This window comes from Protopterus annectens, chromosome 3.part1 (assembly GCF_019279795.1).
Source record: "Protopterus annectens isolate FY-2018-M chromosome 3.part1, PAN1.0, whole genome shotgun sequence".
NCBI classification, from domain to species: domain Eukaryota; kingdom Metazoa; phylum Chordata; order Ceratodontiformes; family Protopteridae; genus Protopterus; species Protopterus annectens.
In genome coordinates, this window is record NC_056732.1 from 1,397,247,047 (window position 1) to 1,397,272,755 (window position 25,709).

Below are 25,709 nucleotides of genomic sequence, written 5' to 3' on the forward strand. Positions count from 1 at the left end.
TGGGCCTGGGAGGTGAACCAATTACAGGTTACCTGTTAGCATCAAAGACATACAGTAGGTGCCAAACCATGGATGAATTTCCAGATTCCCATCCAATTATCCAAGTTGCACTTGAATTGGATTAGGGAGGAACTCTGCTTCACATGGATGGGGAGCCTGTTCCATAAATGGGGTAGTCTCTGGGATAAATACCTCTCTCCAGCAGGTCCTATTTATATTACAGGCAACATTTAAGTCTTTAGAATGGGTAATTCTGGTGCTGTTTGTTTTGTGGATATACAGGAGGTCCATCAGAGTGAGGTATAATAATATTATTATTAATAATATTAATATGGACAGTTGAGAGTTAAGGGGGGGTGTCAATATCCCCTTACAAATGGAATTAGCCAGAAAATCCACAGGAATTTGTGAGAATGTTACAACGGGAACAGTTTTCAATCTAAGCTACTGTCATAACAATTTTCAGCTATGCAAATCATTGGCGAAGTTAAGTGCTCTAAATAACAACCCCACACACACACACACACACACACACACACACACACACACACACACACACTAATTTATTATATTTTATTCGGCTCAGGAGCTCTTCTTTATGCTGTAACTGCATCTGTTCATTAACTCTACCTCAAGAAGTTAATAAATATGCAAAAACATGTCTGTACAAATTAAAAAAAAAATCCTAACTTTATGAAAGTAGTAAAACCGGTCTCATACATACCTATGACTAAGTGGGCTGATATCCATTTTGATCATTTATTTATTTAATACCTTTGTTTACTGGGGTAATGCCCAAAATAGTTCAACCTTCTTTCTCCAAACCGGGAAACACTACCTCTCATAATTTGGAATATTTACTAATAACTTCAAGTAATAAGCTAACAGCATGGTTTTATGTTGCTTTGTACATGTAAAAGGTTCTTTTGATGAATTAATATGATTTGCACCTCTCAAATGTACCTAATTACAAGGAACATTCCTCATTTCCATGTTATACACTGAACATCACACATTCATTGTTACATTAAAAAAAAAAAAAACTTTTAAAATACTTAACTGACAGCCAGCCAAAATAACAATGGCAAATAAAAATCAGATTAATTCATTACACGAACTTGCAAGAATGAAGAAACAGTGACCATTCTTCCAGGTTTCTAGTTGAAATTTATGGTAAGTGCACCAAATTGTGCCCTCTTGCTCAGCATTGTGAAAGACAGCTTTCCACTTTTTGGAACTGGATGGTTGAGAACTACAGTATGATTCAATGTTATAGTTTGTTAGTTATATTAGATGCAAACTTGAATAGGAGTAACAATTTGGAAACCTTATAATAAAATAAGCATGGGTAAACTGGAAAGAGTACAGCAAAAAAATAGCAAAGCCCTCCATGGATGTGAAAATTTGTTACTACAAAAGACTAAAATATCTGAACTTGTATGGTGTCTCATATAGATATTTAAGAGACATTATTCAGGCATATAGGGCATTTAGAGACAACTACCTATGAGAATGTTTGGCGTTATCAAAAAGTGGTAGAGAATAAACAACCTCCTTAGAAGATTCTGTAGGAATGAAAAGTGTACCGATTGATTCTTTTGAGAGATTAACTGATGCGTGAAATGGGCTACCAAATTAAATTAAAACAAAGACTAGTAGTTTAGATATTTTTAAGAACAGCCTGGACACGTATTACGGAAACAACTGTTTAGGTATATTGGCAAGCTAGAAGCCTATGCTTAAAATATTTGTATTTAAAAAGAGCATTTGTTAAAAATAAATTACCAATGAATGTGTAATAAACCTTTTCAATGTAGAGCAGTGTTACACAGAATTTTTCAGACCCCCTATGAAGAACATTTCCCGCAGTGAAGTACAGTTTTAAGGAATGGTGCCTAATCACTCTGGGTAATTTCAATAATTTTGATTTGTTTTAATAATTTTGATTTGTTTTGTTTTCCACCCCCCCAAAAAAAATGCAAGCATGGCAGCTGAAGCACATACAGACACGCGTGTTGCGCTTTTGTGACCATACATGTATTTTAAAGACTCTGGTACCGCGTTTCTTTCAGTATTTTGGGTATTATTTTTGCATCATCATCACCATCCTTATGTCTAACAGTTTGCTCATTTATCTCCTGGTTTCATTAGACATATATACCGCAGAGAATCGAAACTGCCTCTGGCAGTTCACCGCTGCGTATATTTTGAGTTACTCTCATAAACGATCACTGTATTTTTATAACTGCAACTCGCAACATGACTGAAATATTTTACACCCATAAGTACAAAGACGACAAAAGAAATAACTACTACAGAACAACCAATTCACAGAACGTATTATATCACACATACGCACTAAACGTCCACTTTCAACTTTGACATATGAACCGCACGTCTTATACGCTACTTCATTTATGACTACTGTTCGAAGACGTGGCCTTTGCAAAAAAAAAGTTGTCAGTAGAAGAACAAATAGCTAGTAAAGATGGTGAGTAGTATTTTTTAAGACAGTGTCTTCATTATGACAAAAAGAAATGATTCTCTACATGCATATTAAGTAGTACTTTATATGTACATAATGTGTTTTCATTGCATACGTATTATTTTACAGAAATTGCAGATCTGAGTAACCCTATTGGGAGAACTATTCTGAATTGTTTAGTGCATTTTTGGTACTAATTGGGCACGTCATGTTTTGGACAGTCGCGGCTCACGTATTGTTAATGGCTGTTAGTGATTTATATGGACTGGTTTTCCTCAGTAGTTTGTAATTATGTAGTGTTTTCTTTATTTAAGTAGTATACTTTTTTGGTAAAAGTTGTATTTAACGTATCGTCTCTTCATAGCGTTACACTTTTGATGATGACAGGAGCAGAGCAGTATTTTGTTAGGTAGTACCTGTCATTGCAAGCATGTGATAAATTAAGAAGGGGGGTCCGAAAACATCCCTTCCTTGTAGGTTGAGAAACATTTTTGATGTAGACAGAAGTACTTTGGAGAAGAAAAAACAGAACAGTACTTTTAACAGTATTTTTGTTATGGAAAGTTATTCTTTTATAGAGTAACACTCCCATACCTGTACTGTATATGAATGATTTAAGACCTTTCATTTCAATACTGAAGTTATGAAATGCGTGTGTAGTATACATCCTCCACCCTTGCAGCATTGTTATTTTACTTTTATGTGAGGATATATTATTTGTGACAATTTTGTTTGTAATTCATCATAGTGATCATTTTCTAAATTCTTTTCCTAGTGAGTGACAGTTTTAGTAAGCTGAGCAAAAACAGATTTCATTATCCCCAGCAACAGTCTCCAAATTAATAATTAGCTGATAAATTTTTTGAGATAAAAGAATATCCCACTTCTTCTCTACCAGTGGAAGAATGACAGTAGGCAAGGATATTCTGGTAGAGTATAGCAAGCATATCCCCTTTGGAAAAAACAGAGTACCCGCAAACTACAACATAGGAGGTAATTCCCAGAAATCTGAAGAAGAAATAAGGGATCTAGGGACCCAAGTAGATAGCCATCTTTCCTTTGATAACCATGTTGCTAAAGTGGTTAGAAAATCCTTCTATGTGACCCATCTGATCACAAAAGGGTTCGCATCAAGATCTAAGGATGTAATGGTGCCCCTCTACTCTTCCCTCATCAGAACCATTATTGAGTACAATGCACCAATTGGAATGTACCTGGCTAGACATCTCCAGCAGCTGGAGAGACCACAAAGGTACCTAACCAAGAGGATTACTGGCCTCAAACAGTTGCCATATGCAGCACAATTGAAAAAGCTAAGACTGTTCTCTGTTGCGTACCGCTTTCTCAGAGGCAATCTCTGTCTAACGTAGAGAGCCATGTCCAACCCAGAACATGCTCCATCTTAGCAAAACCAAATCTACTTGAGCTACATGCTCTAGGGATATAAACCTCAACACAACAATGAATAGAACATGCTGGAGGGATAGATTACCTTCGCAGAGACTTACCTTACTATGGAACAGGGTCCCGATCTAGATAAGACAGAGCCCCTCACTATCACGCTTTAAGAGGAACCTTGATGAGTGGATGGGTAACAAAGTTCACACCGGGGATCACACCAACAGCACTACTAGATAGGGGCCAAGGGTACTAGCTGCTAGTACAAGGGTCTAGGGAACTACTAAAGGGGCGGTGAATACCGCACAACGTGGCTGGGCTAATATATGCCTTCGGGCAGATAGCCCAGTACCAACCTAGGAACCTATATCCTTTGAAGCAACTTCATTCAAGAAAACGTGATTTCGCTCAAGTATACAGCCAAAAATCATCTGCTCATTCATTACCATTGCATTTCTATTCACATCTGCAGCTTCAAACTATTGAAGTTTGATACAGTACCCTTTTTTGCAAAAAAAAAAAACAAAAAAAAAAAAACCCCAGTACTTTTCCATTAACGGGGCAGCAGGCAAAATGTGCAATTGATGTCAAGTCAGTACTGGTTAGAACCAGTACTTACAAAACACACTTCGCCCTTCACTCCTTTAGAGAAACTAACTACACATTTCAGACCAGAGGTTCTTATAAATGCCCCACACACACAAACACACAGGAATCCCTACCAGCAAGTGAGAAAGCACTGTGCTGTTTTGTCAGTTTTGTTATACGTGCTAGAAAACTTGTGTCCAGAGAAGCCTTTCATATGTTTTCGAAATGACAGAGTAACATTAGTTACTGCCAAATTGCATATACTGTTTTACCCTTGGTTACATAAACTTTATTGTTTAATGTATTTATAGTTCAAGTTCGCAGATAACACTCTTCAGGAAGGTCTAACACAGACAAATGTCTGGTGCTAAAGTCATAGCTTACAACTCTGTACCAAGAAATGGAACATTTTAGGAAGACTGCCACCCCAGGTAACTATGTAGTCAGGAAAACACCTCTAAAAGTTGATTCATTAGTCAGGGATCTGAGAACTCGTGCAGATGGTTACATGGGTTCATAGGTGTGTACTAGGCTAGTGGCCCTGGAGCATTTACAAGCCTAGCCCATAAGATTACCCTGGCATTGTGCCACATGACCTTAGTTCCTAGAGCCTCTGTCGAGTTGAGCCACTAGAGTGATCCCAGGGTGAATTTTCTATTTCCCATCCACTCATCAAGATTTCTCTTGAAGAGGGCCAGTGAGGTGCTCTGCTTGACATGTATGGGAAGTTTGTTCCATAGCTTGGGCAATCTCTGGGTTATGAACCTGTACCTCCAGCATGTTCTGTTGGTTGTGGTAATGAGGTTGAGGTCTCTGGAGCATGTGGTGCGGAAGGATTGGGATTTCTTTAGATGTAGCATTTCTAACAGAGCTTGGTCATACATGGCTTTGTAAGTCAAGCAGAGATCACCTGTAAGTAGGCGATATGAGACGGAGAATAGTTGGAGTTTTTTGAGTCTGTCCATATAGGGCAAGTGTTTAAGCCCTAGGATTCTCTTTGTGAGGTACTTTTGTGGCCTCTGCAGTTGTTGCAGGTGTGAGGTGCATGCTAAATGAGGCATTGTACTCTATGATTGGCCTAATGAGGAAAGAGTAGAGGGAGACAATGACCTCTTTCTTCCTGGATGCAAAACCCTTAGTAATGAGATGTGCCACATAGAAGGACATTCTAACCACAGTGGCAACGTGGTGGTTAAAAGAGAGGTTGCTGTCAACCTGTGTTCTCAGATCTCTTATAATGTCTTCTGTATTCAGTGGACTACCATCAATGTGGTAATTCAAGGGAACCAGGTTTTTCCCAAAGGGGATGATTACACATTTTTTTGGCATTGAGCTTAAGGCCATGGTTCTGACACCAGTCGCTGGTCTCACTGAGCCATTTCTGTAGGATGTCACCATCACTTGGGGAGTTAATAATAGCTCCCAGCTTGCAATCGTCTGCAGACTTTGTCAGCCAGAGTCTCTTCATGTTGGCTTGGACTTCAGAGAAGTAGATACCAAAAAGGAGAGGACCCAGAGCCGAACCCTGTTGGACTTCACTTGTGACTGGTTGACGGTCTGACTTAAGTCAGCTACTTTCACACTGTGGGTTCTATCTATGAGCCAATTTGCAACCCACCTAGTGATATAGGGGTTGATGTCTAGCTTAGTGAGTTTGTCTGTGATTCCTGAGTGGGGAATGGGATCAAAGGCCTTGGCCAGATCAATGTAGGCTGTATGAACCACCCTGCCTTCATCCACAGCTCTGATGACTAATTCAAAGAAGTCGACCAAGTTGAGCAGGCATGATCTACCCTTCACAAAACCAAACTGTGTAGGATCCAGAGTTTGGAGATTCCCTATATCCTTGTTTGTTAGGTCCATGGTGATGCTTTCCATAGCTTTACATATCAAACTCGTCACGCTAATGGGGCGATAATTCCCAGGGTCTGTAGTCGCTCCTCCTTTCTGGAGAGGGATGACTGTAGAAGTGCGCCATTCAGTAGGGACAAAGCCTGAGGTGAGGCTGTGATTGAACAGAACATACAGGTGAGGTGCCAGTTCACTCTGTAGTTCATGTAGAACACAGCCATGGAGATTGTCAGATCCCATAGAAGCTGTATTCTTGGCCTTGGACGGTGCTGTTTTAACCTGTGCACTAGTAATACTGTGTGCCTGGCAATCTACTGGTATTGGGATTTGTCCTATGGGGGGAAGGGGTAAAGTTAGCACTGAATCTGTCGGCCAGTATATTGGCAATATCTGTTTGCTCGTTATAGGAGATACCATTGTGCAGTAGCTCAGAGCAAATCTGGGTATTGCCATGGAGATTCTTTGCATAACTATAGAAGGCCTTGTTGTTGTCTTTGCTATCTGCTGCAATTTTGTTTTCATAGCTAGCCTTAGAGGCTTTGATGAGGGATCTCATCCTTTTGTTGAGGCTGATAAGGGAGTTTTTCCAGTTTTGGGAATGCACCTTATTCCGCATCAGTTTCCTCCTCCTGTTGTAGAGTTTGTTTATGACAGTGGACCACCAGATTGGCTTCCTTTTTTTTTTTTTTTTTTTTTTTTTTTGAGGAGAGAGTCTCTGTTGGGTATGATGAGATCCATGCATTTGTGTATGTGTTTGTTCAGTGCATTGGTGTATGATTCGGCGGTCATGCAACTATTGTCCATTTGCATGGGTGCCGTGATGTTAGCCACCTCAGGAGCCCAAAGTTAGCTTTGGAGTAGTTTTTCATGGTGGTTACCTTTGTGGGGAGGGGGTTGGATTTCCAAGGTGATTGGTTTGTGGTCAGATCTAACCAGAGAGGAGTTGACTATTGGTGTAGAGCAACGGTCGCCCTTCTTAGTAATGACCAGGTCAAGGATGTTGCTACCTCTAGTGGGGGTAAGAACGAGCTGGTCCAGAGCATTGGAATTAATGAATTCCAGAAAGCATTGGGCAAGTGTATTGGTACATGAGTAGTTTTCCCAGGTAATGGAGGGGTAGTTGAAGCTGCCCAGTATGAGAGTGTTAGGATGGACCCTAATATTCTACAGGGTACTTAGGAACGTGGAGTGTGGGTCTTGGGACATGGTTGGGGACCTATAGCAGGCTACAATGTGAGTCGTTGTTTTACCCAATGTTAGCTGCACCTGAAGGATCTGAAATGCATTATGTTGGGCTACCAGTCTGGAGTTGTGCGCATCCTTTAACAATATGGAAACACCACCACCTTTGGAGCTTCAGAAAAAGTTCTGGGACCGAAAGGTGTAGAATGAGGTATAGCCTGGTAGTGCAGGGGTGCTTTCTGCTACCTTGAACCCAGGTCTCTGTTACAACATAAATGTCAATGTTCTCCATTTTAAGTAGTGCTTCGAGCGAGTGCTTTTTGAGATTTAGACTTCTAGCGTTGAGCCGCATGACTCTTGGATTGCATTTGTTTGTAGCTGTTACGGTGGTAATTTGGTCTTTGGAACACTGCCTAAAAAGGCACTATAGGGATGGCAAGAGCCTTGGCCAGTATGCGGAAGTCCAGGGGTGACAGATGCAGGCTATCTCTGGCAAAGCATCAAGGTCTGTCAGTCATGTCATCCCAGGCAGATACTGGATCCCCTTAGAATGACACCAGAAATTTAGCCAGTTGTTGAAATCAATTATTTTCTGCTTGTACTGTGGTATCATTCTGGGTGACGGTAGGATGCTGCTCAGGGCTAGGGTCATACCCGCCTGGGCTACATAATCCCAGAGCTCCTCCATGTCTCTCTTCATGTAGTCCAGAGAGGTATGTCTCAGGTCATTCACACCCACATGTACAATGACAGAGTCATATTTGTACCCGTTGTTGAGAGACCTGACTGCATGCATTATGTGGCAGTTCCTGGCGCCTGACAGGCAGCTGACTGTTACTTTCTCTTTAGTTAACCTTGTGACGCCTGTGCCCTAGCCTAGCAATCAAGGAGCCTCAATCCTCACCACTAACATCAGAGAAGGCGTCTCATATATAAGGAAAGGATAACAACTACACACAGTAAAGTGCAATTTCCCTTAAGAGCACACAGAGATCACAGTCAGTCCGGGACTGGTCGCTTCCTTGCTGTCCAGGTCCCCCCAATAAGACTCCCCATTGGACAGCTGTAGGGTCCAGATCTCAGCCTAGCTGGGCAAGTTAAAATCTCCAGCACCCTCTCTGTCCAACCAGTGCTTTGTTTCCCTGCCGAAGTAGCTGACACACACACACACTTTGAGATGAGAGTTTATACAACCACACAGACACTTCTGGGGAAGGCTGGCACAGGTTCTCCAGCTGTGCCCCTTTTACGTAGACTATGCGGTAGTAATCACTTGCCACCACCCAGCTAATATTATTAGCTAACCAAAGACCCTTAAAAGGGTGTCCAATTTTTACTGTGCAATATTGTTATCCAATTGGTAGATGTGACTAAACAGTCTCAAGGCTTATTAGAATGACTTGGACAGTAAACTCTATAAATATGTAATGTACTCTAGAGCTCAACTTATCTCTACACAAACCAGCCACAGTTAAAAAGTTTAAAAATATTTCATTATAAATAATTAAAACCACAAGACAATACTTTCTACTACATGCACAGACAGTGCTAGTCAAGAGTTCAGAGATCACACAGAAATATTTAAAATTAAATCAGTAGTACAGTTCTGACATCACAGAAAAACAAAAGTTTAGACTATCTACAAGAAAGCACAAGTCTAAGATAACTTACTTAAGACAACAGGCAGAGTGCTGAGTTGGCTGTCTAGACAAAAATGTTTAATAATCTCTGGTTCTCACTGTTTAAATTGAAAACTGCAGTTCTGATAAAACATTACATCATTTCACAGTTTCCTGGTATTCCCAGACTGACAGAAACTGCATTTACATTCTTTTACACTTAGAGCAATAAAGGACATTCCACATGTAAATTCTGGTCAGTAACTTTAGCCCTAAAACAATAGGCAGGAAGCCTTCATGTAGCCTTGGCAGAGCCGACTTTAGATCAAAGTGTCACAACATGCTTTTACTGGGTCAGTAGAGAGCACTGTTGCCACATTTTTGTAACCGCATTTTTTTCCTTTTACGACAACAAGCCTGTAATTTACATTCATATTTACAAATGATAGAATTATGTACCAAATTCTATTTGACTAGGCAGGCAGCCTTCACCATCAATACCAGTCTTCACAAACCTAATGAGTGGGACATCAGTGTGCCTCACTATTGAGTCACCTATGACTAGTGTGCTGTGTATGCTGTTTTGCCTTAGGGGCTTTGGTTGAGTGGCACACTGTTTAGGAGAGTTACGGGTCTCGTGATTAGTGTTGTGTTGTGGTGGTCGAGTTCATTTCTGACTTGGAGGTCTCTGCTGTTTGGGTAGATTTTTATTGAGAGCCTCCGCAAAGGTGGGTGTGTGGTTTGTGTTTTATTTGAAGGTAGTGCTAGTGTGTGTTCTGGAGGCTATGTGTTCCATGTGGTGTGGTGGAAGTGTTGACCTTCTCCTCTTGACCAGCTATTGTGGTCTTAGCTGAAGAGTGTGTGGCTTCCAGTTTGGATATATAACTGCATCTCTCACAAGTCTGAGTGTTGGGAGGTAAGAGGAGAGGGTCCTCAGTGTACATGAGGCAGTTGCTACATTGGCTCAGGTTGCCCAAGTTCACCGGGTTAATAAGAGAAAGCACAGGGAACTGACATTAATGCCCACCCCTCCAGGCATGTCTAAAGAAGTATTGGAGCCATTTCCTTATAGAACGTTTAGTGTTGGTAGCACTTTTGTGTGCTACAATAATTGCTACAAGAAGTCTGGTAAAGTGCTAAACTAATAAGCTAGTAAATGTGCAGGAGAGGAGAGAACTAGCAGATCTAGGGGAAAAAATTGAAGAGCAGACTTTGGCACCACTCAGAAGCTTACAAACCGTTCTGGATACAACAAATCTGTATCTGGCTGGTTTAATTACAGGAAAGGTGGGAAACCAGCACAGATGTGGGCTTTTAAACCAGAAAGTTGAAAGAAATGGAAAAACTGCCCAAACGGCCAATAAGCTACAATTTCTGGGCCAGAAACCACTCCCCTTGTGGTAGGCTACCTAGTGCGTACTACTCCCACTGATAACCTAGAAGGCTTCCCTCCAACGCAGAAAGGCTTGGGGGTCTTAGAAGCTTACCAACAGTCATGGATACAGCAAATCTGTATCTGGACTAGACTAGTTACAGGAAATGCAGGAAACAAGCTTAGAATTATTTTTTTTTTTCAGAAAGCAGGTAAAACAGCACTAAAAACAATTCAAGTGCAGTGCAAGGTAGCACACTTGAGTGTGTAGCACTATTAAACCAAATGCAGTTGCAATTTATTCGAAATGTATTCTGAACTAAATTCAGTTGTTTTATTCAACTCTGAACAGTTAAAAAGTGCCAAAAAATATACTTATGAGCTGAGAAGCACATTCTAACCATGTATACATGAATTTACAAACAGGGGCTCTTAAAATCAGCAAGCATTGAAGCAATCAGATATCAAAAAAGCTGTTAGACCAGTTTTATAAATTTTAACACCAACACAGGAATGGGGATGGGGGGGGGGGGGGCACCAGTTTCAGAACGGATCAAAAACAATGCCAGCAAGTATATAAAATAATTCACTCAGTCGGCAAGTATATAAAATAATTCAGTCAGGCAAAAATTGCGACAATGCAGAACTCTGAAAAGTTAAAAGTGCCAAGAATTATACTTTTCAGAGATATATTTCCAGATTGTTTGAGAGCACTCTTCAGTCAGAACACAGTGAGTTCCTATTGGTCAAAGGCTGGGTTACTAAGGTAATAAGAAAATCCTTGTGTGTCACTCAACTTGTATGCCAGGGCATAGCATCTAGATCTAGAGAGATCATCATGCTACTGTCTTTGCCCTTAATGAGACCCATTATAGAGTATAATGCCTGCTTCTGTATGTACCTGACTAGACACATGCAGCTTCTGGAACGTCCGCAAAGGTTCCTTAAAAAAATAATACAGGAAGTAAACACTATGCCCTTCGCTGATCACCTCATGGCGCTTTCTCTTTACTCTGTGTAGTACATACTTCAAAAGGGTGATCTGTGCCTGGCATACAAGGTATCTCTGGACCCTGTTTTTATGCATCTTTTGCACATTTGCAAAACAAACAGCATCAGAACTACTAGATTTAAAAGACCTAAACTCTGCTTGTGACATAAATAAGACATGTTGGAGAAACAGGTACGTTTCTCAGAGAATTCCCATTCTCTGGAATGGGCTTGCCATCCATTGGAAGCAGATTTCCTCCCAATCCCAATTTAAGTGTAACTTAGACCATTGGATGGGTAATAGGAAATTCAAAGGAAAGGCACAAGAAATCAGCAAGTGAAAGTTTAATGACACTTCACACGTAAAATCACCGCACAAGCAGAACCAAACAAAAAACAAATCATCTGGATAACCTCTTTCTAAAAACATGTTTGCAATAAAATCACATTCTAGTTGAAAGTCAAGTTCATCTGAGGTCATCCTACTGGCTCTTACCAACTGCCCCTTCACAATTGCTTTCTTTTGATGAGGGGGATGTGAGCTGGTGTAATGCAAATAAGTATTGGAGAAGGTCTCCTTGCTAAATATTTTGGACTTCAGACCCTGATTTGTTCTTTGTATACACACATCTAAAAAACAGAGTTGAGAACCATCTATTTTGTAGGTAAACTTTAAAAATTCTGTTGTACTTGAAGCATAGTCGTAGAACTCAAGAAATTTATCAGCAGTGCCATTCCAAAAAAGACAAATGTCGTTTAAATAACAACCATAATAATTCCAATAGGATTTAAAATGAGAATTGAAGACAAATCTGTTCTCCTAACTGAGCAGTATAATATTAGCATATATAGGGACACAGTGTGCACCCATTGCTACTCCTTTTAACTGTCTGTAATACTCACCTTGAAAGTATATAAAATTATTTCTCAGGATTAAATCCATAAGAATCAAACCGGTACAAAACATATTAAAAGAAATAGAATCTTTGCTCTCTCAAAATTCTAAAAAAGACCTGTTTCGTGAGGAATACAGGTAAATAGATCTACCACATCTGATGTAATAAAAAAATGGGGTGGGTATTTGTTTAATAGCATCAATATGTTTTAAAAAGTCCCATGAGTCTTTCAAAATGTTGGGGTACTCTGCAATCAATGGCTTCAGGTGGACGTCTATATATTTGGCTAAATGGGGCTGTCAAAGAGCCCTCCGCTGACACAATAGGTCTAAGGGGTGGATCCAAGTGGTTCTTGTGGGCCTTACGTATACCAAAAATGGAGGGAATTAAACATGTAAATAATTATAGGTTTCTAAAGTCAATATGCCCCTCCAGAAGTAAATCATTCAGACATATTGAAACTTTCCTTGTAGCTATGTTAAACTCATTCAACGACACTCTTTCATATGTATTTTCGTCATTCAGCTTTTCAAACATTTTAACTTCACAGTCTATTTGGTCCACGAGAACTACACCTCCCCTTTGTCTGGCTTCATAATTCTAAGATTTTTGTTAGTTTTACAGGATTCTAGAACGTTAAATTCATCCTGTGTAAGGTTAGAATGCACTTTGTTGTATTTAAGCTCATCTCTAAGATGTTTCTCTAAGACAATCTCAAAATTTCTGAGCTGTGGGTGCAAAGGTGGGTTAAACGTACTCTTTTTATTTAGGGTACTGAAACGTTCTCTTTTTTCTGTCCATTAAAAAGTAGCTCAAAATTATTTTGTCTGACAAACATTTTCACATCCACCAATAAGTTAACCATGTTTGCTTTGACCCTGGGGATAAAAGTAAATCCCTTGGAAAACCATTTAAAATGTGTTTTGTAATAGGAAGATTAGTGTAGTTGAATATTTTAAAACCTCTGTAACTACAAATACAATCATTAGTAGTTATATCATCCACACTTATTGTTTCCACTGTCTGTTCCTTCCCTTCTGATAAAAGTTCCGGTTGTTGTAATTTATGGGTTCCTTCTTTTTCAACCTCTCTGATCTCCTGGGGGAAGGAAATTCTAAAGGGTCACATTCATTATAAAATTCACCTTGGTCATTGCACAAATCATTAACAAAAACATCATTGTGTCCTTCACCTCCATAATTAAAATTTGTGTTAACCCCTACTGTTTTTGGCAAAGGATATTGTATGTTGTTACTGTATTCACACGTCTCTCTCAATTTTTCTTACTTTTCTATCATAAACTTTCATACATTTAGACTCCACATCTTTCAACATGTCATGATATTTAAACCTCTTCGTTTCAATACCATACAGTAAATCATTTACAATTTTTTGGTTTATTTCATCTATTGCCACATACAACTTCTCCATTCAACTTCATTGTTAGAAATAATAGCTTGCATGATATCCAAACCACATCTGTTAAATTCCATAATCAAATCTTTGTGAAACTGTGAACCTTCCCGTACGTTGTTAGGATATTTACAAACATGAAGCCCCTTTGGGACTATACTAGAATGAATACAATGTTTCAGATAAATGTTATCCATTTCCATAGATTTGTATTTAAAAAAATAAGCTGTTCATTTTAGTGACCATCTCTGCGTAAGAATCATGTTTACTGCTAACCTGCAGCCTAGTCGGCTCTTTAAAATCAAATTTAAATTCAAGCAGGTCTTTAAAGTTAATGTCAGTACCTTTATTTGTAACAGTTGTAGCGGTTGGTGGTAGAATAACAGGTTGTTTTGGTTGTAACCTAGCACCTCCGCTAGTGGCTGCCACTGTGTTTCCTGATATAGAGAGATTTGGAAAACCATCTAAACTAGTCCGGGAACTTTGACTAGTCTCTCCTCTACTGTTCGTTCTATTACCAAAGTCGGAAACAGTCCCTTCGTTCGAAGCTGGGCCTCTAACTCTTTCCTGTTTGCATGGAATAGAAGGCTGGGTGGAAAGATGCATTAATGATTGGCTGTGTGGCATCAAAATGCCAACTAACTCAGAAATCTGCCCAATCAATTTGCGAAGTTCACCCACCTCATTACCCTTCCTGGAGTTTTCGCAGTCATCTCCATTATGACTGCTGGAGCTTGCCGAAGATTCCATGACCACAAACCAATACTAGTAAACACAAAAGGTGATCTTTGTGCCTAAACTGTTACTGATAACGAAAGGAAAGGCAAAAGAAATCAGCAATTGAAAGTTTAATGACACTGCACACGTAAAGTCACCGCACAAGCAGAACCAAACAAAAAAACAAATCATGTGGATAACCTCTTTCTAAAAACATGTTTGTAATAAAATCACATTCTAGTTGAAAGTCAAGTTCATCTGAGGTCATCCTACTGGCTCTTACCAACTGCCCCTTAACAATTGCTGTCTTTTGATGAGGGGGATGTGCGCTGGTGTAATGCAGATAAGTATTGGAGAAGGTCTCCTTCCTAAATATTTTGGACTTCAGACCCTGATTTGTTCTTTGTATACACACATCTAAAAAACAGAGTTGAGAACCATCTATTTCGTAGGTAAACCTTTAAAAATTATATTGTACTTTAAGCATAGTCGTAGAACTCAAGAAGTTTATCAGCAGTGCTATTCCAAAAAAGACAAATGTCGTCCAAATAACGACCATAATAATTCCAATAGGATTTAAAATGAGAATTGAAGACTAATCTATTCTCCCAACTGAGCAGTATAATATTAGCACATATAGGGGAACAGTGTGCACCCATTGCTACTCCTTAACTGTCTATAATACTCACCCTGAAAGTATATAAAATTATTTTTCAGGATTAAATCCATAAGAATCAAACTGGTACGAAACATATTAAAAGAAATAGAATCTTTGCTCTCTAAAAATTCTTCAAACCATAAAAGACCTGTTTCATGAGGAATACAGGTAAATAGATCTACCACATCCAAAACACATATGAAAGTGTCCTTGAATGAGTTTAATATAGCTACAAGGAAAGTTTCAATATGTCTGAATGATTTACTTCTGGAGGGGCTTATTGACTTAGAAACCTATAATTACTTACATGTTGAAAAACCAAATATTCCCTCCATTTTTGGTATACCCAAGGTCCACAAGAACCACTTGGATCCACCCCTTAGACCTATTGTGTCAGCGGAGGGCTCTTTGACAGCTCTTTAGCCAAATATATAGACGTCCACCTGAAGCCATTGATTACGGGAGTACCCCAACATTTGGAAAGACTCATGGGACTTTTTAAAACATATTGATGCTATTAAACAAATACCCACCCCATTTTTTATTACATTGGATGTAGTAGATCTATTTACCTGTATTCCTCACAAAACAGGTCTTTTATGGTTTGAAGAATTTTTAGAGAGCAAAGATTCTATTTCTTTTAATATGTTTCGTACCTGTTTGATTCTTATGGATTTAATCCTGAAAAATTATGTTATATACTTTCAGGGTGTGTATTATAGACAGTTAAAAGGAGTAGCAATGGGTGCACACTGTGCCCCTATATATGCTAATATTATACTGCTCAGTTGGGAGAATAGATTCGTCTTCAATTCTCATTTTAAATCCTGTTGGAATTATTATGGTCGTTATTTGGACATTTGTCTTTTTTGGAATGGCAGTGCTGATAAATTTCTTGAGTTCTACGACTATGCTTCAAGTACAACAGAATTTTTAAAGTTTACCTACAAAATAGATGGTTCTCAACTCTGTTTTTTAGATGTGTGTGTACAAAGAACAAATCAGGGTCTGAAGTCCAAAATATTTAGGAAGGAGACCTTCTCCAGTACTTATTTGCATTACACCAGCTCACATCCCCCTCATCAAAAGAAAGCAATTGTGAAGGGGCAGTTGGTAAGAGCCAGTAGGATGACTTCAGATGTACTTGACTTTCAACTAGAATGTGATTTTATTGCAAACATGTTTTTAGAAAGAGAGGTTATCCAGATGATTTGTTTTTTGTTTGGTTCTGCTTGTGTGGTGATTTTACGTGTGAAGTGTCATTAAACTTTCACTTGCTGATTTCTTTTGCCTTTCCTTTGGTTATCAGTGACAGTTTGGGCACAAAGACCACATTTTGTGTTTACTAATAAGAAATTCACCCCTGGTCTGTTCCCAAATGTCTCTGATGGACAGAGGCAGTCAGTAAATCACCCCCTATATAAATCAAATTTGTGGGTTACATTTGGGTTGTACAGCTAGCCTTATAATGGCCCTAGTGGTAGTTTATCTAGTTCTGTTTTATGTATTTATTTATTGACATTTGATTACCCGGAAAGTCTGGCTGGGTAGAAGACCATTTTCAGAGGAGGCCTGGGGAGAAAACTTCCAAATTACTACAAAACATATTAAGAACAATATTTTTACAATCTTTGTAAATAAAAACATCTGTAGTATACGGGTCTATATTGAAAGACTGAAAGTTACGAAGTGCGAATGCTCAGATGAGCGAAAATGCGTAAATCAAAAACGTTATTGTGGGAGGCTGCGCCCCCCACTAAATATGTATTCCATCTCCGAGATCGCACTACAGTGAAGAAAGGGCAAATCTTCCATTATTCACTGTACTGCGTTAAAAAGCAAACTTCGATTTGCGGCATTTTCACTCAGCTTTGCATTCGCACTTCGTCACTTTCGGTCTTTCAATATGTAACCGTAGTATTCACCACTGAACCTAGTAAGTCTTCTTAATTCTAGATGCTAATTTCCTGCGGTCCTTTCTTGCATACACCTTTTCATCTCTTACTAAACCTTGTACTTCCCACTAAATTTTTTAGCTTTGTCTGTATCTCATTTTATCTTTTTTTCCTTTTACAAATGTGTATATTGTAAGTAGCCAACTCCAGTACTACTTGCCATTGTACTTTTCTCAGTGTTTTAAAAAGTTTTGATATCGACCATTATATGTATATTCGTGTTAAATTTTGTATTTTTTGGTCTTGTAACATTGGTTTCAGCACTGTAATCCCTGGCTGTTTGTTCTTTTCAGGATGAACCTAAATATGCTATGCTGAATAACAAAGTTAAATTGTATTTGCATACATATATAATTTTTTAAAAAGTCAGAATTGTTTACTTGTCAAAATCCTCTACGTTAGACAAGTTACACCAACCCCTTCAAAAAAATTAAGCTCTGGGAGTCAGAAGTACTACAAATGTTGTATACAAATGCATCCATTTCCTTCACTAATTGCTATAGTTCCAAACGTACCCACATAAACCTCCACTTTCACACATAACAAACCTTACATGCAAAAACCAAAACACAAACATAGACATTCCACCTTCCGCCATACACCTGCATTCTATAAATAGAACACTATTACAAGCTGCCACTGTATGCTTTTTTTAGTTCTGCTTCATAGAAAAAGCAAGCATAACCACCATGTAATAATTTATGTGGGAGTGAAGCCCCCCATACCCTTCAAAGTGGAGGTTACCTCCACACCCCCTTACTTGTGTATATAGTAACTCCATGGTTGCACAACTGCAACCAGATGCAAAATCTGAAATCTATAGAGAATTGACCATAGCATATTTTTAAATATTGTGACTTTTGATAGTGATACTTGTATTACAAGTCACTGCTGAGTATTTGATGCTAGCAACTGCTATTATATTATGTCTATATGTGTGTTTCTATATGTATAGTGTGTACAAGTCTTAAACTCATTACACTTTAGCATTACGTTAGCATTTTTGTCATAGCACTGTCATCGGATTTTTTGTCTTGACACTTTCATTTTCCTAGTTCTGTACAGCTTGATCAGCGAGTCTGTTTTTCCCCCATGAGGTGTGTTGTAGGACTTCACCTCTCCCATGCTTCTGTTGTATTTGTTAGGATTCCCCATGCTTATGTTATATTTGAGAGGATTCCTGTAATCCATTAAGTGCAGTAATGTTGAGGTCTGTCCGTCCAGCCAAATATCTGCTGGTGTTAACAATATAGTGGACACCGCAGTCTATTGCAAATGAAAATGTAATAGAAGTGGGCATTGAATGCCTACTCTAATGAAGATTGTAGTAGAGATTTCACTTTTATCTAAATTGTTTATATTCTCCTTTACTTCTGTTTGCTATAGTATGTATACATATTTTAATTCTTTTTTTGTTTTTAATATAGATTAACCTTTGTTTTAAAGTTTTTACATCCACACATATAAGGAATTTATACTTGATGCGTTGGTTACATATGTAAAACAGTACGCTTCAGCTCAAATTTGGAGAGCTTGTGTCTGTATAGTTGTGGTTTTTTGCCCCCAGTCCCCACTCATTGCTATCAACTGGGTCCCAGTGCCCCTCCTCCATCCCCAAACCACAGCAGGGACTACACAAGGCCATCAAATTTTTGTGGTATCTGTGTCATGGAATATTTTTTAACTGGACTTCTGTAGCCCCCAACTGTTGTAGCAACGTCAGTGCTACTCGCTTTTCTTTATTCAGCATTCACTGCAGATAATTTGCTTGCACATCCCACCACTCTACCTTCCCTTGGTAGGATCGTCTTTTCTTAGGCTATTAACCGTGCAGAAATCATCTGAGTTCTTCTTCCTAGCCCTTTGACACTACTTGCCAGTCAAACTCAGGTTGCTAACATCATCACAGAAGGGAACTCTCTCTTTGTGCAAGCAGAGCATTTGCAATACTAGTAAAATGAGATCCACTCCATGGCTTTATTGAAATCTTTTGGTCATAGGTATGAGATACATTGGAATTAAGATTTTGATATTCTTTTTCACCAAACTGTTCTTCATTAAATTTAATTACCAGTACCCTTTTTACTTAATGTCAAAATGCACTGTGTTTTTGTTTTTCAGCAGTATGTGCTTAAGTACTTATTATATGCTGTATTTTAGATGTCTATATTCCATATATCTGTAGTTTTAAAGCATCTGGTCCAGGCTCATCCTTTTGAAATATCTTTTGATGAGTAGAATTTATTTAGCAATTTGAGATAAGTAACTGCACATCAGAACTCTTGCTATTCTTTTGTATCCACTACCTGAGTGTGCATGTGCATTTGTGTGTACATTTCACTTGTGCATGGTTTTAAAATAGGGAAAGGTCAAAAGCCTCTTGTCCAAATAAGATTTGCTGCTGTAATTTTTCCAGTTTTAACATAAAATATCTTCAACCAATTGTTATTTTCAGGAATTTGATTTCATAATTGTACAACCCTTTCAGAAAACCACATAGTTTCTCTGTATTGCTTTTGATTCAAGTTTGTGATAAGACCTCTTCAAAATGAAACAATAGCCACTCAATTCAGTTAAAAATACTGGCGGACCATTCTTAAGTCGCTGCTGCTATACTTGACTTCCCTCTCTCTGTACTACTTAATTGTTCCATCAAAGGAAATGATGTCCCAGAACTCTGGAAAAACATTTTTGTCATACTTCTGCACAAAGGTGGACCATCTGACCCCAAAAACTATAGACCAATAGTAATACTATCACCTCTATCTAAACTCCTAGAGAAATGCATCTATGCACAACTTCTAAAATTTGCCACTGACAGTTCCCCCACGCACACACACACACACACACACACACACACACACACACACACACACACACACACACACACACACACACACACTACAGCCTTACTGAGTTTCATAGAAACAGTTATCCAAAATGGAAATGCAAGTAATTTGGTATCCACTATATTCCTTGATTTATCAAAGACTTTGATACTTTCTGCCATCAAAAACTCTTGCAGAAACTCTTGTCATTGGGCCTAACTCAGTCCTCACTCCACTGTTTCCAGAGCTACCTACGTAATAGTAAACAAGGTAAATTGGAAACAAGAATGTTCTTCCTTCTTACCGATCTCTGTGATGTCTCTCGAACATCTCTATGTGGCTCCTTACTATTGTCTGTTTATAAACCTCTGCATACTTCCTCTCCCTCAAGCCTTCATTGTACAATATGCTGATGACTCTCCCCTCATCTCATTGTACAATATGCTGATGACTCTCCCCTCATCTCCTTATCCTCGCTCCAAGAACTAACACAACAATTGTGCGGTGCAGTGGTGCAGCAGTTAGCATTGTAGCCTCACAGCAAGAGGTTGTCTAGTTTAATTCTCAGCTGGGGTGAATTCTGTGTGGAGTCAGCATGTCCTCCCTGCATTCGTGTGGGTTTCCTCTGGGTGCTCTGGTTTTCTCCCACATTCCAAAGGCATGCGACTGGTATGTTTCTCCCTGGGTCTCTGCTGAAAATGGGTCTTATCCCAGTCATACTGTCCCGGTAAACAAATGTTAAATGAATAAGTACGCAGTTCTTCACAACTGTTGAATCTTGAATAGTCAACTCCCAACTCCTCCTAATCCCATAGAAAAAAAATGTTACTATTCACGCCAAAAAATTCTCTGCCCAAAAGAACATGTTCTCATTAACTTCAAAAAACTACACCAAAGGCAAACGGATCTCCCTTTCCAAATTACTAGGAGTTATCGTTGGTGATCACCTGGAATTCCGGGACTGCATCCTTCAGCTAACCTCAAAGAAATCACTACACAGGATAAAGTTTTACCTCACAAACACAGCAGGGAAAAAAAACATTACAGCTGCATACATGCTTCTAATTCTCTATCTTGGCAACCTACACTTCTGCCAGTCCCTAAAGCATGATCAGTGCTACAACAAGGTTCCAAATTTGCTGCGTATCAGCCTTGTAGAGCTTGCCATTGCATTGCATTCAAACTGGCTGGAAGTACTTCATGCACTTGCATACACACAGCTACTACCAATTCACAATAAAATGCCCAAGCATACAACACATTGTCAAGCCCTAGTCCCCACATAGGCCTCTTTACTCTACTTTACAGAAGTTCACTTTTATATCCATCTCCAGTAACATTGTGGGTGACTCTTTACTTGAGCTGCATCTCTTTAAATGGAACTAAAATTGCTTCCTATTGAAATGTCAGCACTCAAAATGCTAAAAGCCAAAAAAAAAAAGACTGCTGATGTTATGTGATCCTATCTCGCCTACATTCTGTACCGATGGGTTCGGAGCCGATCCTCTGCTCCAACTCGGCACGCTATGCTATAGAGCGAAGTCTCTAATTGGCTGAGCTATTCTATATCCCAGGATGCACCACCACCAATTCCTCAGATCTCGTTTGCCGCTTACAAAGCAAAGACGTGGTCTCGAGCTTGGCTGAGCCAAGTGCTTTCTTTATTAGACTTTTCTGTCAGGAATTTTCTTAAACTTAACCAAAAAGCTGTTTTAACGGCTATCGTTGTGTATGAGTGAGTTTTCTGAACTTTTTTGTGGTAAAAAAAATTGTTTTTCAGGGAAAGGTTTCCGTTTAAGTTAGAGGGGCCTTCCCCTCGTGCGTGAGTGAGCCTTTTTGTGTAGCGTTTTGTGAGGTGATCAAGTTCCCGTTTTTAGTTAGAGGGTTCTTGGCCTTCCTGTTGTGTGACCAATACCCTTTGGTTAACTTCTATTTTACTGTAAAGTGAGTTTGTTCTGATTATTCAGTTTTTTCCTATGTTTTTTCTAACTGTTTGGCATTATGTCAAAAGAGCACAGACCCTCTGGGTTTAAAAAATGCACTAGATGCAATTACAAAATGTCCATAACGGACGATCACTCCCTTTGCGTGTACTGTCCTTCAGGAGTCTTGTAGTGTGTGTCAGGCTTTTTCCTCTCGAGTCCTCCAAGAGAGGAAAAATAATTGATTTTAAAAGGACTTATTAAGCCTACTTTTGAAGAGGCCTTATCTTCCTCTTCTTCCTCAAAGAAAAAGAAATCGTCGGCTCCGACCAGCCCGTCGGAACCGACCACTAAGAAATCTAGGTAGGCTTCTCCATCGGCTCCATGGACTTCGGAGCCGAGGGCGGAACGGTCTGCCTCGATGCCTCCAGCCTCGACTCCTCTGGCTTCGGAGCCGATGGCTGGAGCTTCGAGAGGCGGGTCACCTTCATCGGCTCCGCTGATTTCGGAGCCGATGAGGGTTGTTCGCTCAGACTCTTCCTTCCGGCCGAAGTCCTCTTCGGCACCGAGGGAAATTACAATGGAGTCTCCTTCGGCACCGATTTTGATCGAGACAATTCGGAGCCGGTGGAGAAGTCTAGTCGGACCCGTTCGATCTCCTCCCGATCTTCCAAGATGTCAGATTCGGACATTGACAGGGTGCTCCAAAGGCTGCTTCAGTCTCCAGTCTTCAAAAAGTTAGTTTCGGCTCCAGCCCAGTCGGCTTCGGAGCCAATGGTCCACCCTTTAGCCTTGGTTCCTCCTCCAACAGCCTCGGCACCGTTGGAGTTTGTGCTGGTGGAACCGATGGAGGTGTCCGGGTCAGCTCCGACCCTTACTCCTACTCCGGCCTTCGGGTCGGAGTTCGGTACACGGACCTCTTCGGTCGGCCCCGGGGGTGACGCTTCGGGACCAATGTTTTCGGTTCTGAGCCTTTCTCTCGGTGCGTCGGCTGCGGGAGTGCCGTCTGCTGTTATGGCTTTGGGGGTCGGACCTTCCCAGGATTCTGGGGGTCCGGCCTTTAGAGCCATGAGGAGTGCTTTGGCCAAATCTTCTTTGGCTACCTCCACCGTCTCCCCGGCACCTTCCCTAGGCATGGAGACTGGGTCCTTTGTAGTCCCCCTGTCTCAAGACAGTGGAGCCCTGGGGCCTGAGGTCACCCCCATTGGGGGTCCCCCTCTTCCTGGAGGTCCCTCTGAAGAGTCTTCGGAGGAACCCCCAAGAAAAAAACAGTGCAAGAGGAAGCACGTCGACTCCCCTGACGAGTCTATCACCTCCGACACCGATCTTGATGATGTGGAAGGGTCCCCCAAGTCGTCCTCGGATGATGTCTCCTTTGCGGACATCCTGGGTCCCCCAAGTCGTCCTCGGATGATGTCTCCTTTGCGGACATCCTGGAAGTCCTCAAACAACGAGGCGGCTGGCAGACCAAACCCCCTTCCTCTGACGAGTCGGTGTTCCTCAAGGCCTTCGGGGCTCAGCCCTCCGCCTCCTGGGTGTCTCCGCCCTTCGATGAGCTCCTGGATTTGATCTCTCGAAGGGCGTGGGAACATCCAGATTCTGTGGAACCGGTGCCTGCTCGCCCTAAGAAATTTTTGTCAGCGCCCCCGGAAAAGGAATTTCTCACCAAGGGTGTGGCTGTAGATGCTATGGTGGTGGCATCTGCTACCCAGCAAGATGTGGCATCAGCTTCAACGTCCGTCCATCCTCCTAATAAGGAGTCTAGGAGCATGGACCGGTACGGGAAGCGCACCCTTTCTTCAGCAGCCTTTACATTAAGGTCTCTGAATTACCTCATGCACTTCACTAGAATTCAGAGGGACCTGATCAAGGAACTCTCAGATACCCTCTCTGGTAACCTGCCTGAGCAGTTAGCCCAGACTGTTAGCTCTCAGTTGGCTACCCTGTCGTCGATATCGAACTCGTCCATGAGGCTCATTTCGTATGCAGTCGAGGGGGTGAGTAGAGCGGCGGGTACGGGTGTTGCTCTACGGAGACGAGTCTGGCTCCGCCTGTGTCATTTTGCGGAGGCCTTCAAGTCTTCCTTTGCCGACGCTCCCTTTGATGGGTCCTCTTTGTTTGGACCCAAGGTGAAGGACACCTTGACCCGCTGTGAACAAGAGGGTAAGACTTTGACTGCCGTAGGAGCACGGTTTTCCTCTCCCTTTCAGCCTTATCCCAAGGATAAAAGAGGAGGGAAAATGTGGTTCCGTAAATCTCAGAAGACTTACCCCTCACAGCAGGACGATCCCCATTCTAGAGGCAGAGGAGGGGGAAATTTTTCCGGAAGATGCCGTCCCAGAGGTGGCAGAGGCCCCCACAACACTGGAGACCGCGAGTCCTTTCATGGCTCTTCAACCTCTCAGCATCCCTGAAGGATTGCCCGACTGCGCAGCTCCGGAGCCAGTCGGGGGTCGTTTTTCGAGGCACCTAAAGGCCTGGGAGAGTATCACTCAGGACCAATGGGTGCTCCGAATCATCGCCGGAGGTTACGTCATCCCCTTTTCACACCCACCCCCTCCATCCAGGAAAATCCCGGACCCGCCACCCAGTCAGCGGGATATTGCAGCCATCGAAATTTCAAAGCTGCTTCAAAAAGGAGTCATCCAACCGGTCCCCGTAGACCAGACCGGATTAGGGACTTACTCAAAATTCTTTTTGGTGCCAAAAAAGACCGGGGATTTGAGGCCCATTTTGGATCTCAGCAACCTGAATCGATCAGTCAAGAAGTCCAAGTGCCGGATGGTCACCTTACAATCCATTCTCCCGCTACTGGAGAAAGGTGTTTGGATGTGCTCCATAGATCTCAAGGATGCCTATTATCACATTCTGGTAGATCAGGCGTCCAGGAGACATCTGCGCTTCAGCCTGGGAGACAGTCATTTCCAGTTCTGCGCACTGCCCTTTGGTCTCACCACAGCCCCCAGGGTGTTCACCAAATGTTTGGCAGTGGTGACTGCTCACCTGAGGAGTCTAGGATTCCAGGTGTTTCCATATCTAGACGACTGGCTCCTAACTGCCACCTCCAGGCATCTACTATTACAGAACCTAGCAGCCACTATATCTCTAGGAACCTCCCTAGGAATCACCTTCAATTGGGCAAAGTCTGTGTTGCTGCCATCTCAGCTTATACGGTTTATCGGGGTAGACATAGACTCAAGGCAAATGCGGGTCTATCTTCCTACAGAGAGAATAGAAACATTACAATCTCAAGTCCGAGCATTGCTCCTCAAACGCCGAGCCCCAGCAAGGATGGTCCTACAACTGTTGGGTTCCATGTCGGCTACCGTTCTCCTGGTCCCCTTAGCAAGATTACACATGAGGATTCTTCAGTGGCTCCTGTCGGTCCAGTGGTCGTATCGGGAACTTCCTCTCAGTCACCAAATTATAATCACAGAGACGTGCAAACAGGACCTTCGTTGGTGGCTTACCTCATCCAACCTGGATCAGGGGCGACTCTTCGTTCCTCCTCCTCCAGTGGCCACTTTGACTACGGACGCCTCCCAGACGGGGTGGGGGGGGACATTACCTGGGCAAGTCAGTTCAAGGCAAGTGGCACCCTGACGAGACTTCCCTACACATCAACATACTGTGAGGGCAGTGCTTCTGTTGCTTCAAGCACTACACTGCTACCTCCCCCAAGGTATGATTGCCGTTCAGTCCGACAACATGTCAGTAGTCTGGTACCTGAACAAGCAGGGAGGGACCAGGTCCTACCCTCTTTGCAGAGAGGCCATGAGAGTATGGAATTGGGCTGTTGCAACCAACCGTTTCTTGGTAGCAACAGATATTCCGG

At 41.2% G+C, this 25,709-nt stretch overlaps 1 protein-coding gene across 2 annotated transcripts in view; it reads left to right on the forward strand.

The window, feature by feature from the left end:
* Positions 1–2,367: 2,367 nt before the first annotated feature.
* The window catches only part of TMEM258 (transmembrane protein 258), a 107,433-nt gene continuing 84,091 nt past the window's right edge, over positions 2,368–25,709 (forward strand). For both annotated transcript variants that reach the window (XM_044067449.1, XM_044067450.1), the window contains exon 1: positions 2,368–2,491. In XM_044067449.1, the coding sequence (XP_043923384.1) occupies positions 2,489–2,491 (3 nt within the window). In that variant the 5' untranslated portion in view covers positions 2,368–2,488. The remainder of the gene's footprint in view (positions 2,492–25,709) is intronic.